At 44.9% G+C, this 13,872-nt stretch overlaps 1 protein-coding gene across 1 annotated transcript in view; it reads left to right on the top strand.

The window, feature by feature from the left end:
- The window catches only part of LOC132572013 (collagen alpha-1(VII) chain-like), a 96,703-nt gene extending 92,149 nt beyond the window's left edge, over positions 1–4,554 (top strand). Inside the window, exons 61-62 of the mRNA XM_060238804.1 lie at positions 3,725–3,904; positions 4,257–4,554. Coding sequence (XP_060094787.1) covers positions 3,725–3,904; positions 4,257–4,264 — 188 coding nt within the window. The 3' untranslated portion in view covers positions 4,265–4,554. The remainder of the gene's footprint in view (positions 1–3,724; positions 3,905–4,256) is intronic.
- The last annotated feature ends 9,318 nt before the right edge of the window (positions 4,555–13,872 follow it).

The following is a 13,872-nucleotide window of genomic DNA, read 5'->3' as shown; positions in this document are numbered from 1 at the left end:
TGCCTTGCTGTGGGGATGGGGAGCACACCTAGGCGATCTTCACATAGGCGGCCCATGGCTCCAGTCAGTGGCTCACCATCACATCAATTTCTTTGAGCTCATGGCAGTTCACTTAGCCTTGAGGTCATTCCTACCCCTGATCAATGGTCAGACTGTAGCTGTGATGTCAGACAACACGACAGCTGTAAGTTATATAAATCATCAAGGGGGAACTGTGTCCAGGAAACTGTGCGCTGGCGATGCAGCTTTGGGAGGCCTGCATAGCCTCCTGGACCTTCGTTGTAGCCACCCACCTGCTGGGAGAACTCAATGTACAAGCGGACTCCCTGAGCAGGGGTGCGGTTTCCCATCACGAATGAGAGGTGAACTGGATATACCTCGAACCCCTGTTCCGGGATTGGGGTCATCCCAGAATAGACGTATTTGCCATGGCAGACAATTGAAAATGTGAACAATTCTGTTCCAGAGGAGGGACGGATCCAAGGTCCCTAGGGGATGGTCTTCTACTCCCGTGGGCAAACAAGTTCCTCTACCTGTTTCTGCCCTTGCCTCTTCTCACCAGAGTGCTTCACAAACTGCTCCAGAAGCGTCCGGAGTGCATCCTAATTGCTCTGTGGTAGCCGAGCCAGAACTGGTTTCCTATCCTCCTACCCATGGCAGGGGGGTATCACCACAAGTTTCCTGCGGAGCCAGATCTCCTATTGGCTCAAGGAGGTTGCCTGTTTCACCACAACATCCCTGATCTCAAACTGACGACTTGGAGGGTCACCTTCTGGAATTCTCTGACAGAGTGAAGCATGTGATGTTGAACAGTAGAAAGCTGTCAACTCGCCTCTCCTATGAGGGGAAGTGGTCTAAGTTCCTGACTTTTCTGGAGGACAAGGGCATCAGTGCCCGTACTGCTAGTCTTGAACTTGTGTTTGAGTTCTTACTGACTCTTGTTGATGCTGGGCTTAATCACTCCTCGATTCGAGTGTATCTGGCTGCAATCTCGACTCATCACTATCCCGTGGATGGCGCATTGATTTTCACACACCAGCATACAAAGCGTTTTTTTAAAGGTCTTCTACGGCTCCACCCGCCGTCGAAGGTTCCTCTTCCTGCTTGGGATCTGCCATTGGTCCTAGAAAGGCTATCAAGGCAGCCCTTTGAACTCTTGGCTACCTGCCCAATGCATCTTCTCACCTGGAAGACTGCCTTTTTAGTGGCCGTCACTATGGCCAGGAGGGCAAGTGAGTTAGTGGCTCTGAGGTGTGATGCTCCATACATCTCATTTCATGATGATGGGGTATCCTTGGCCCCGGACATCTCATTCCTCCCTAAAATGGTGTCTAGTTTCCACCTCAATTTGGAGGTGTTTCTGCCTACATTTTACCCTTCTCCTTCTGTGGAAGAGAGGCGTCTACATGCCCTGGATGTTAAGAGGGTGTTGTTGTTTTTTGTGTATCGCACCAAGCCATTTGGGTTTCAAGATCTCTGCACAGAGACATTTTAAGTGGATCACAGAAGCCATTAGTCTCTGCTACCTGTTGGCTAAGCGTCCCTTGCCAGGGCCACTCCGTGCGCATTCCACTAGGGCTATGGCTATGTCCACAGCGTTTCTGAAGGGTGTTTCCTTGGCAGCTGTTTGGTTGCAACCTGGGCATCTCCTCATGTCTTCATGCGACATTATGCCTTGGATGTCTGGAAGCGTCGCAGAGCACAGCTGGGTACCCTGGTCCTTCAAGCCGCTACTTCTGCATAACCCCAGCTCCCTCCTCCAGGTAATCCTAGCTTGCTAATCTCCCATGAGTGTGAAGCACAGAGATGATGAAGAAGATAAACAGGTTTCCTACCTGCAACTGATCTTCAAGTGGTCATCTGTGCATTCACACTACCCGCCCTCCTTTCCCTCTGCTGCTAGTCATGGTATGCTAGATAGGTGGCAGCGGGAAGGAACTGGCTGGATATTTACACCCACCGGGTGAGTATGCACACTGGGGCTGTCGCGCATGCCCACCGGGGTCAGGCTGTGAAAAATCCCGGACTTTAGAGTTACCGATCGGGGATCGGCGCTGGCGCTTCATCCCATGAGTGTGAATGCACAGATGACCATTCGAAGATCATCAGTTACAGGTAGGAAACCTGTTTTTCTGCAAGAATTTAAATGGCATTGTGATACAACTTCTGATGTCAGTCATCTCAAGATAAGGAATTCATTATCACGACAATGCTTTTATTGTGAGAGTGGCACAACACTTTGAATGGGGAATAGGGATCATCTTGAGGCAGCTCCATCAAATGACTTTTGTACATCCAAAGTATTCTTCCCATTGGAATCTTATTGTGTACTCTTATTACATTTTTAAAGTTTTAGCTAGATATGACATTTATTAGAAAAACTTTATATGTAACTTCGTTATGAAAACAGTACCAAAAGTGTAGGGGACAGTGTAGGAATAGATAATAATAAAAGCTAGTATAATGTAGTAGTTAAAGTGTTGGACTAACAGGGGAGATCTGTGTTAGAATCTTGTGTTCCTGTGTTCAAATCCATGAAACTCTTGTGAGAATAAAGTGGAGTTGAACTATATTATGCCACTCTGAGATCCTTGGAGTAAGGATGGGATAGAAATGCAACAAAAATAAAAAAATAATGACAACAGCAAACAGCACATTAAGACTCAGTGCAGTCCGAAGCAATGCTGCACCCTTCTAAGTCCATTGAAGTCACTTAGGATTGCACTGTTAAAGTATATAGAACTGCAGCACAACTAACATGCTCAAATCTTAAAACAGCTGGACAGTTCAGGGTTGCTGAATATATATCAACAAAACTTCACCAAGTCATCCCATGATGGCTGGCCCACTAATAATATGATCTGATAATAGTTCTGATCTGACAACAGTGCATTTTAAACCAGTTCCAAAAGACAGTACATGTGATAAACCTTACAGTTTTGCATGAGATAAGCTATACTGACCCAATTATAGCTACCTTGGGTGCAGCAATTACCTTTTATCTTGAGATACAATGGGAAAATGTAGCCCTTGTGCACATGACCTGTGTGGGCCTTGACTAAATGTGTGGAAAGGGAGACTGGGCACAAGTTCATTGGCCCCAACCCCCTCTCCAAGTGATAGCTGGTTCATGAGCACAGCATCTATGCATATGCTCCTTTCCCATGATCTGCAGCATTCAGAAAGCAACACCAATGACTATGAGGCATCACATGAGCAGGCAGTTTCTCCACACTCAGAGACTGTGCTCATGAATGGTGATCCCATGAATGTGGAAGACAAAGCCAGCGTACTCATGCCTGCTCTGCCTCTCCAAACATTCTGTGAACATCTAGATGGGCCATGTGTAAAGGGCTTTTATAATAAGTGATTTACGTGTGAGCTTTGCACTGATGAAAGCTGAAGTTAACCACTAAGAAAAGTCCCACCATGGCCTTCAATGTCTTACATATGGATCTTCAGATTTAATTCAGAAATTTTCAGGCAACTTATAATACTGACATACTGTAACACTGACAGGGCTCACTACTGTATGTAAGTGAAAGCTGCTAGTATGTGAACTACCCACCCCATATGGCTTCTTTCCATCCTCTCCTTATGTTGTAGCTGGAGCATTAGAGAAGATATACATTGTTTTCTGTTGAGACTTCTGCTAAATTTAACAGCAGAGAGGAGATGCTTAACCCTATAGAAGCTGACGTATAGGTCCATTTTCTTCTTCCAGGTGACCCCTGTGCCTTGCCCTTGGATGAGGGAGACTGCAACAACTACACATTAAAGTGGTACTATAACCAAAGAGTGTCTGAGTGTCGACCCTTCATCTACAGTGGCTGCAGAGGGAATCGCAACCGATTTAACTCCAGGGAGGCCTGTGAGCATGATTGCAAGCCACAAGCAAGTGCAAGTAAGAGCTGACAAAGAGGTTTCAGGCTCTCACACCAGACTTATAGACAAGATTGAGAAAAAATAAATAAATTAGCATATGACATAATGTAGACATTTTGAGGCAAAGTGGGGACAACAAGCAAAGCGCACAAGGTCAACAGCTATATGGATCCAATTAAGGGGAACAGCATTTGAATCTTCTATTTTGACATATTTATTGCTGCAGGTGCTACTGGACTCTTAACTTTATTCTTTTGCTTCAGATCAACATGGCTGTTCACCTGGAGCTACTCCCTAATGTGGTAAATGTAAAAGACAAGGAGCCATTTCTAGGTATTGTTTACCAATCATGGTTTGTTTGTTTTTGGCAGATGGATAGGAAAAAAGATACATACATTCTGAAGTGGGGATCTTATTCTGATGGAATGGAGGAACTCACCAAAAGAAGAGATCTCCAGCCCTGCAGGTTCTGAAGGGGAAACCTATTTGCAGCCTGCACGAGATCTCATATATACTTGCTCCCTTTGGTCAGAGACTCACCTTGCTGCCATTTCCACTGCTTGTAGCACAATTGTGTTTGCGTGTGTGTGTGTCTGTAGGCTCCTTCAGATGGAGCAGAGAAAAGGTGCTATTCATTTTTTTAAAATAAAGTATTTTTATTGCTCTTGATTTATTTTTTAAATTAAGGTGAAATTTTTATCAAATGAAAAACATAAACATAACTTCTTTTATATATAATATAAAAAAGAAAAGACATATTTTGATTAGAGGAGTTTTAACTTATTTGATGCTGGCCAACTGACGACACATGGAATGTATTGTAGTCAGAACAAACTGATTGCAACTTGCTTTAATTCAGATGTATTGGCTCTAAAAAGTTTATCTTCTTATAGTGAACTATCAGGAAATTTGATTGCTTCCCAGCCAAACTACTATTCCCTTTCGTTGATTAACAGAGCTTTGATCACGAGGGCACAGAATTCCCAAGATTCATTGCCAAAACTTGGGTTCTGTTGATTCTTTTGATGAAGATTGCCCTTCCATCTCTGTCCCTTCACTGTTTGTTACTCTTTGTTGCTTGTCTTGTTACTTTACAAGAGAAGTTGGTGCTGCTGTTGACTCTTTCTCACAGCTGCCAAGCTAGACTTTAAGAGTATGTCCCATTTCCCAAGCCCTGATCTAGCAGGAATAAAGATTGAGAAGGAGCTAATCAGATGAGGTTTCTAAGTGTTAAGGGCATAAAAAGGAGGGAGAATCCTCTTGCCCTTTTAAACGTGGGTCTGTTGTCAGTAGCCTATACTCTGGAGCATTTTCAAATGGTGCAATTTAGAACTACTTGCTACCCACAGTCTAGATCAAGGTTTTTCTGGACAGCAGTGCTGTGGGATCAATTGCTTTTGTTCCATTTCCATCATCCTATGGCATTTGCTTTGTTTCAAACTAGCTTCGAGATAAGCTAGTTTAATCTTAAGGACTCTGATATGTCCATTGTTTTATAACAAAAAAAATTCCATATCCTTTCAGAAACCAACACTAGATAAAAGTAGATATTACATGTTCATGACGTAGTCAACATGTTTCCTTCCTTCACTGGTCGCATCCCTCATATACTGCTAGGCAGGGCTTTTTTTGTAGAAAAAGCCCAGCAGGAACTTATTTGCATATTAGGCCATACTCCCTGACATCACCATGGTTTCACACAGGCTTTTTTGGTAGAAAAAGCCCAACAGGAACTCATTTGCATATCAGGCCACACACCCTGACACCAAGCCAGCCGGAACTGCGTTCCTGTGTGTTCCTGCTCAAAAAAAGCCCTGCTGCTAGGCAGTCATATTCTACCGGCGGAAACTTGTCCTGGTTCAGGCAAGAATTACACATAAGGGCCATATTGATCTTATGCCTGAAGAAGGGGAAGGGATCAGTGTGTTCCTCTCATCGCTAAGCATGTGTTGCTTGAGTATCCAAACTTTTTATAGGCTTACCAAACTTTTCTACAGTTCTTTGACAGTATCCACAAACATACAGACAGAGTCATGTTATAGCTTAGCAGTGCCATCCTAAGCATAGTTGCTCCCTTTTAAGCCACTAATTCAGTGGACTCAGAAGGGTGTGCTTAGGAAACCATCTTTGGACTTTAAAAAAAACTCTGAAAGGAGGATGAGGCTATAGCAACTTCGTGTAGTTTGCTTATTGCTTGGGGCAGAGGGGCATCCAGCTGTGAAAGAGCACCCAGAAGAGTAACACTCCCCCAAAATGAATTCATTTGAAGAAATTTCACCTTATTCCAAGCAAACAAGCAATAGTCTTCAATAAAATATAGCATATTGGAGAACATTACACAGAAATCAGAGCACATTTTTGTATGGGTGAATTCTATATGGAACATCCGTTGTAATCTTTTCTTAACCTGCTGAACTATATTATGGAAATAATCAGTGAAATGCTGAAAATGGTGCTATGCTGTTGGTTTTCTTCCTAACACTACAGGGCATTTTACAAAGTTTTGCAAAATTGCATTTCAGCACTAATTTTCTGCTACTGTTCCATCTCTTCATCTAAGCCTGCTACCTCTCCATCCTGGTCATGTCTCCACCTGTCTCCCACTCCACCCTGTGGCATCCTCTATTATGCATGTCAAGTGCAAATTCAGATCTATCCTCTTCTTAAAACCCTGTAGGAAAGTGGGGGAAGCGGAAGCAACTGTATATACAAATACATGGTATGTGTGCTGCTGTGAAAGTATAGGGGAATAAATGTGAGAAGCTGTGTGTATCGCTAATGTGCCAGTGAGTAGCATATGGAATAGTTACAGCAATCTTTCGGTAATCCCATGGGTGGACATGCAACAATAAGTTGGGGGGAAAAAAGACAAATATTCAATTCCCAACCTATAGGATTACTCTGGAGTAAATGGGCTAGGATTTTAGCCTTTGGAAGATGCTTACTAACTGTCTAATTCAGGTTTTGTCAGTGAGGTTTTAGAATACAGTTAAACCCAACTAATTGAACATACTGATGCCCTGTGCCTGTTTTTAATCTCTCCTTTCTCCTAAACCTTTCATTTTTCTCTATTAACCTGTATTAAATGTCTTCGCAAAAATACAAAATCCCAATTTTTGTCACATGTATGCTCACAGATCCAAAAGTATGCCTATGATGGATTGTGGTCTTAATTCCTGTTAGATTTCAACAGATCCTGTACCTGATTTTCTCAATATATACATATTGTGTTTGGATCAGAGTTCAAGGTACTGCTACAATCAGATATTATTTTGGGGGGAGGTTTGAGATTGCTACCCTTGAAAACCTGTATGAGCAAAATGCTACTCCTTTGGTTTATAGCAGTAACCAACTCAGTGGTTTATTACAATGATGCGTTTTCAGTTAAGGCCTATATTTATTAATTAAGTCCTTACTGAATTGTGTAAAGGACCTGTAGAGTATCAGATGGGATGTCACTTAGCTTTCAATGCTGCTGACTAGCAAGACACACTAAATCAGAGAGATTTGACCATTTCATTATTAAAGTAAAAGGATTATTCCTATAAATCTCATAATCCATTAAGAGATGTTGCATTTTTTAGTATTTCTGTTATGCAATGCAAATGTGATCAAATGTAATGTTCCAATATCAGAAAAGAGAATATAGCAAGCACTGCAAATCCAAACAAAGGGGAAAAAAGACCTACTGGTAATTTATGGCTGAGATCTGCTGGCAAGGTTTATTTGAATAATACTGAATTTGTCAGTCTGAAACTAGCTGTCTGCAGTGCACATGGGTTTATGTGTCTGGAACTGGTAGCTAGTGGTACTGGCTTTGGAAAGACTGGAATAGATATGATAATCCTTTCAAGTTATGTTATTCTTTGAAGAAAGAATTAAGTGTCTGTTAATGCAAAACTGAGAAAATGACACTTCATTGGTAATTTTGAGCTGGCACATGGAACTTCTTTAGGCAGCTTCATTCACTCTGACTAAAGATAAACCAGCTTTATGTGGTCTTTGTTGCCTTCTTCTACACAAGCATGTAGATTCTACTGAAGCAGAATATTTCCGTTTTGGATCCTGGGGAATTAAACCTTAAGACTTTCTGCATATAAAAATGTGCTGAGCTGTAGCCCTAATTTCGGAATAGTAGCCAAGTTTAGTCACTTGGTAAAAACAAAACAAAAAGTTCTGTGGCACCTCAAAGACTAAGACCATTATTGCAACATAACCTTTCATAGACTGAATGGAAATAACTCCATAATTCAAGATATCCCCCTGACCTCACTCCAAAGTTGGTCCTGACTATTGCTAGACTCCTTGGATGAACTTTAGGGAAGAATTCAGTTTGTGCCCTTTGTCCCCTGTTTGATGGACTTGCTTTAAAAAAAAGTCACCAGCCCTTTTGGTGTTTGTTGCCCTATTTTATGCCTGGGATACTGAATGCAGATGCAGAAAGACAGTTTCTTCTCTTTATATGATGTCTCTATGTATGGTGCAGAAATCCAAATATGGTAAATGAATAAAAGTTTGTGGTACCTCATTCGTCAAGTGTGCTCATTATCTGTTTTGTTGTTATCCAACACTGAAGCACACAAGACATCTTCAACAACAGATCCAAAGATTTAGGGTGTTCAGGAATGCAGAGGAAGAGAGCAAAACATTGGAACTTACCTGAAGGTTTCTTCTGTAAAGTGGGATGAAGTCATCCAAACTGGTTAGTAGGGATGTGCAAAAAAAAAATATTCGGAATTACACGGATTCGGAAGTACACGGGGAAAAAAAATTCGGATTCCCCATGTACTACTGAATACCGTATTCGGAATAGCCGCATGTACGGTAATGCGCGGCTATTTCCGAATATACGGCCCTATTATACCCTATGGGCCATTGAAATCAATGGCAAATAGGGTATATTTGAAGCCGCCTGGAGGGGGGGTTTGAGGGAGAGCCCCCAAATTTGCAGGGGACCTGCAGGGGACTCTCCCCTCCAACCCCCCCAAGTCCCAAAAAGATTGGGCCAGGGGATCCCATTCCAGGGGCACCCAAAGAGGGTGCCCCTATTCCATCATTATACCCTATGGGCCATTGAAATAAATGGCAAATAGGGTATAATTGAAGCCGCCTGGAGGGGAGGAGGTTTGAGGGAGAGCCCCCAAATTTGCAGGGGACCTGCAGGGGACTCTCCCCTCCAACCCCCCCAAGTCCCAAAAAGATTGGGCCAGGGGATCCCATTCCAGGGGCACCCAAAGAGGGTGCCCCTATTCCATCATTACACCCTAAGGGCCATTGAAATCAATGGCAACATAGGGCATAATTAGAGGCTACTGGGGGGGCAGGGGGTTTGAGGGAGAGCCCCCAAATTTGCAGAGGACCTGCAGGGGACTCTCCCCTCCAACCCCCCCAAGTCCCAAAAAGATTGGGCCAGGAGGTCCCTGTCTTTGGGCTCCCCAAAAGGCCCATTGCCAACAATGATGGGGAAAGCCCAATTAGCCACTTCCTCCACTACAATTGCTGTGGGGAAAGTGGCTCTGGCCAGAGGGGGGGTTGAGGGAGAGCCCCCAAAACTGCAGGGCAGCTTCAGGGGACTCCCCAGCATGCAACCCCCCTGGCCCCAAAAGACAGCACCCATCTGTGGGCACCCCAAAAGGAACACTGCTCCCAATGGTGAGAAAAAACCAATTAGAGCCACTTCCTCACTGCAATTGTCGTGGGAAAAGTGGCTCTGGGGAGCAGGAGGTTTTGAGGAGAGCCCCCCAAACTGCTGTGCAGCTTCAGGGCACTGTCCCACACAAAACCCACAAGGCCAAAAAAAAAATTGGACCAGGGGGTCCAATTCCTGGGGCACCCAAAGCCAAACCTAACTTCACACCAGAGAATCTCTATAGGCCCCAAATGCACTACATCCCTCTATCTAATCTATGAACCCTGCAGGCCTGGCACCAATATAAACCCAGTTGCCAACGTCACTGCCACACAAAACACAATCTGCTCAAGGTCTGCTCTGCAGACCTGGCTGCAGCAAACCCAGATGCCAGTTCTCCAGCCCTGCCCCAAACAACACGGGGAGAGCTGGCCAACCACAAAAAGCCTGCTGCCTCTGGGTCTCTCACCCAGGTGCCAGCTTCCCTGTCCCAAACAACACAACTCTAGTCTCAAACAAGAGAAGTAATGGACCACCACACCTAGCTCTACATCATTCTGCAACACAAAGCAAGAAGCATTTTGACTTACCTTGAGTGATGGATGGTTGGCTGGTCCCGGCTCTTTCGCGTTACCCAGGGTGCACCACGAGGAGGCGAGCCAGAATTACACCCCAAATGAGGAAGATCACTGGGAGGGCCTCAGATTATGTGAGAGGAAGGCAACCATTCCTTCTCTCTCAGCTCAGTAGTAACACACCAGCATCACTGTCCCATTAGAGGGACCTCAGCATTGGTATGGCTGCTGGCTGCCTGTCATCATCACTGGCACCTCCCTCTTTCTTCCTCCTGCCCCTGAAAAAAAACTGGGTGGGTTATGCCTGTGGGTGCTGTCGGTTACAGTTGGGGGCTGCAATGGCCCTTTCAGTATCATGAGGCATGTGTGGGTGGAGGACTGGAGAAATTTGGATCGCTTTGCAGTTTTTAAACCAGCATTCACTTTTGGTTTGGGGAGGGATGAGGGGGGGGGGGATGCACTGCCAATCAATTTGTGAGTGAGTTTTTGGGCTGTCTTTGGACTCTAGTCAGTTTTTATTGGAGGAGCGTTTTACAACCATCTTCCAAGCGCGGGCCAAGAGAGGATGCAGGCACAAGTAGGTGCTCACTTCATTCAATCTCAAAGTCCATGTTTGGGGAGCCGAACAGAGGCAAGTTGACCTTCAGGAAGATCAACTGCTGAACTGTCCAGGGTTGCAGTCGATTGCGATGTGGGCAGACAATGTCGCCCATATGTGAAAAGACGCGCTCGCTCTGCACGCTCGTCGGTGGGCAGGAGAGGAACGCCTTGGCCACGGTGGAGAGGGCCGGCCAGACCCCCTCCTTCGTGACCCAGTAGTCCAAAGGAGACGCTTCCTGCGGCTCGAGGGGCTCAAAAAGATAGTCCCTCACCATCGCAGCACCCGTCTCCGTTCTCGGTGCCCTACCGCTCCTAGAGGGGCCAACGACCCGCCTGATGAATGTCACCTCAGCACTCCTCGTGGCGTGAGTCTGGTGGGAAACACTGCCTAGCTGGGGAGGCTGGGGATGAACAACAGCAGCGGAAGTCGCACTCGCAGATGAGTAGTAGTCACGCCTTTTATGAGAAACCTAAAAACTTTTTAAAGCACCCCTATCTGGCCTACTTGAATTGTGAAAGGAGATAAAGCCCTAAACTGGATTAATTTTGTTTTAAATTTCAAAAAAACACAATCCCTAAAAACACCCTTATTAGTGGGGCAGCCTATTTAGTGGCCCTACCCAAACCGAGAGCACACTCAGATTCCAAAAATCACTCTATAACAACAAGAAAGTGACCCAGCCCACACACACCCTCGCCAACCCCCCACACCAACCAGAGGTAATTTTAAAAAACCAAAACAAAACCAGCAGAATCACAAGAGGCCAAGCAAAGCAACTCAAGATTTTAAAAAGTGGCCTTTCACCAATAAGAAAAATTAAGCCAAATCAGTCAACAACACTCCCCCCAGCCCCCCCCCCCAACCCCAAACCAAGAAAGTGACAACAGGAAAAAAAAGGCCAAGCAAAGCAACTCAAGATTTTAAAAAGTGGCCTTTCACCAATAAGAAAAATTAAGCCAAATCAGTCAACAACACTCCCCCCAGCCCCCCCCCCAACCCCAAACCAAGAAAGTGACAACAGGAAAAAAAAGGCCAAGCAAAGCAACTCAAGATTTTAAAAAGTGGCCTTTCACCAATAAGAAAAATTAAGCCAAATCAGTCAACAACAACACCCCACCCCTAAAACCAGAACCAGAAAAGGGGGACAAAAGTGGCCTTTTAAACAATGAAAATTAGGCCAAACAGCACACCCCCCCCAATAACCTGAAGATAAAAGTAACACAGCAGCAACACAACACAGCAGCAACAAATCAAACAATGAAACAGTAAAAAACTCAACTTTTAATAATACAGGAACTCCCCCCCCCCCAAAAAAAAACCCTTCACCCTAACCCCAAGAAATCCAAGCCACCCAAATCAGGAGAAGTAAAAGGACACTGCACTTTAAAAAGTCTTCTCACTAAATTAAGATATGGGCAAATTAGCAAAAAAACCCCACCCCAGGCCCCCATCCCCAGCAGAACCTAACCCCAACCCCAAATAGGCTACCCTACCCACCCAGTATCACCCACCCAAATCTGGACAAGTAAAGGGACTGTAGTCCGTTTACCAACAAAAACTAAAACAAGAACCCCAAAACTGTCTTACCTTGTCTTCTCTGAGTCCAGGGAGGTCTCTGGTAAGGCAGTGAGAGAGCAGCAGGCAGGAGCTGAAGCCAAGGGCCAGCCACCAGCAGCAGCACAATCTCTCTCACACCAACCCACATACACCAACACAGCAATGGAGGAGTCCAGCAGGAAGACTCCTTAAAAAGGTTCTCTGGCCCTACAGAGAGCAATTTCAAAAAATAGCACTGCTCTCTGATTGGCCAGACAACATTGCTTACTTGGATACCCAAGTAAGCAAAAGATCAAAATAACAATGTAGCTGATGGCTGGGCCATCAGCTACACAACAGCCCTGCAAAGCATGCATTTGCAATGCATTTTGCAAATGCATGCTTTGGATTGGCTGCTGGGGCTCCTCTTCCCCCTCCCCCCCTCCCTGATCCCAGGGAGGTATAGGAGAGGCAGGAAGAGGCCACTAAAGGCGGGAAAGAAGTAAGCAAGCAGCTCCATTGAGGCTGCAGAGCTACTTCCCGCCTTTTCTATTGTTGACAGCCTTTTTGACAGCCGTACCGTATACTTCCGAATAGCTGTTCAGAAGCATACGGCAAGCCGTATTCGGGAGCCGCATAATGGGCGGCAATGGCATTCGGCTGCGGCCAATTCCGAATACAGCCGAATCAGTGTTGATTCGGCTGTATATGCGGCTCGGCCGAGCCGAATGCGCATCCCTACTGGTTAGGTCACACCACCTCTCACTCCAGGCAAAGCTACACAGATTTGCATAGACTGTATCGGCTCAATGTGAGGCTGATCCTCCAGTCTTTGAACAGACCAGCTGCATAATGGATTTTGCATCTGGCTAGATTTTTTATTTTTGCAGTGGGGTGTGGATGACTTAACCCCACTGAAGAGAAAAAAACCTTCAAGTAAGTTCCAGTATTTTGTTCTTTCAGTTGGAGAAAGTAATCCAAACTGGTTATTTATTTATTTATTTGACTTAGATCCCAATCTCCCCACTAAACCAGACACAGGGCGGCTCACAGTATTGATAAACCATAACATAACAAATATAAAATACATCATAAATAAAACATATATCATACAACAATGTCAGGTGCTATTATGATCTAAAAACAGTATATATAAATGTGTTAGTAATGGTGGGTAGCTACCAATTCAGTCAATGTTAAGTTTATTCAGTTGATGTTATTTAGCTATTGCTGCTAGGTGTCCTATGAAGAAAAAGGTCCCAGGTCCCAGCAGAATGTTCGAGGTGGGCCAAATGAAGTCTGTTTCTTATTGGGCCGGATGGTTAATATCTGCTTTTTCTGTTGTCATAGATTTTAATTCAAAAATGCCTGGCAGAAGAGCACCATTTTGCAGGCCCTGCAGAACTGTGAGAGCTCTCGCAGGGCCCTAACCACCTCTGGAAGCTCATTCCACCAGTCAGGGGCCGCAACAGAAAAGGCCCTGGCTCTGGTCATCTTGATCCTGGCCTCTTTGATGCTGGGGATTGAGAGCAGATTTTGTGACTCTGACTGAAGTGTTCTCTGGGGTACATGTGGGGAAAGGTAGTCCCTAAGGTATGCAGGTCCCCAACCATATAGGGCTTTAAAGATAACCAGCACCTTGAAGC

Source organism: Heteronotia binoei, chromosome 5, assembly GCF_032191835.1.
Source record: "Heteronotia binoei isolate CCM8104 ecotype False Entrance Well chromosome 5, APGP_CSIRO_Hbin_v1, whole genome shotgun sequence".
NCBI classification, from domain to species: Eukaryota; Metazoa; Chordata; class Lepidosauria; order Squamata; family Gekkonidae; genus Heteronotia; species Heteronotia binoei.
The sequence above is the reverse complement of the archived record's forward strand: the minus strand, read 5'-3'. Positions and strand labels throughout refer to the sequence as shown.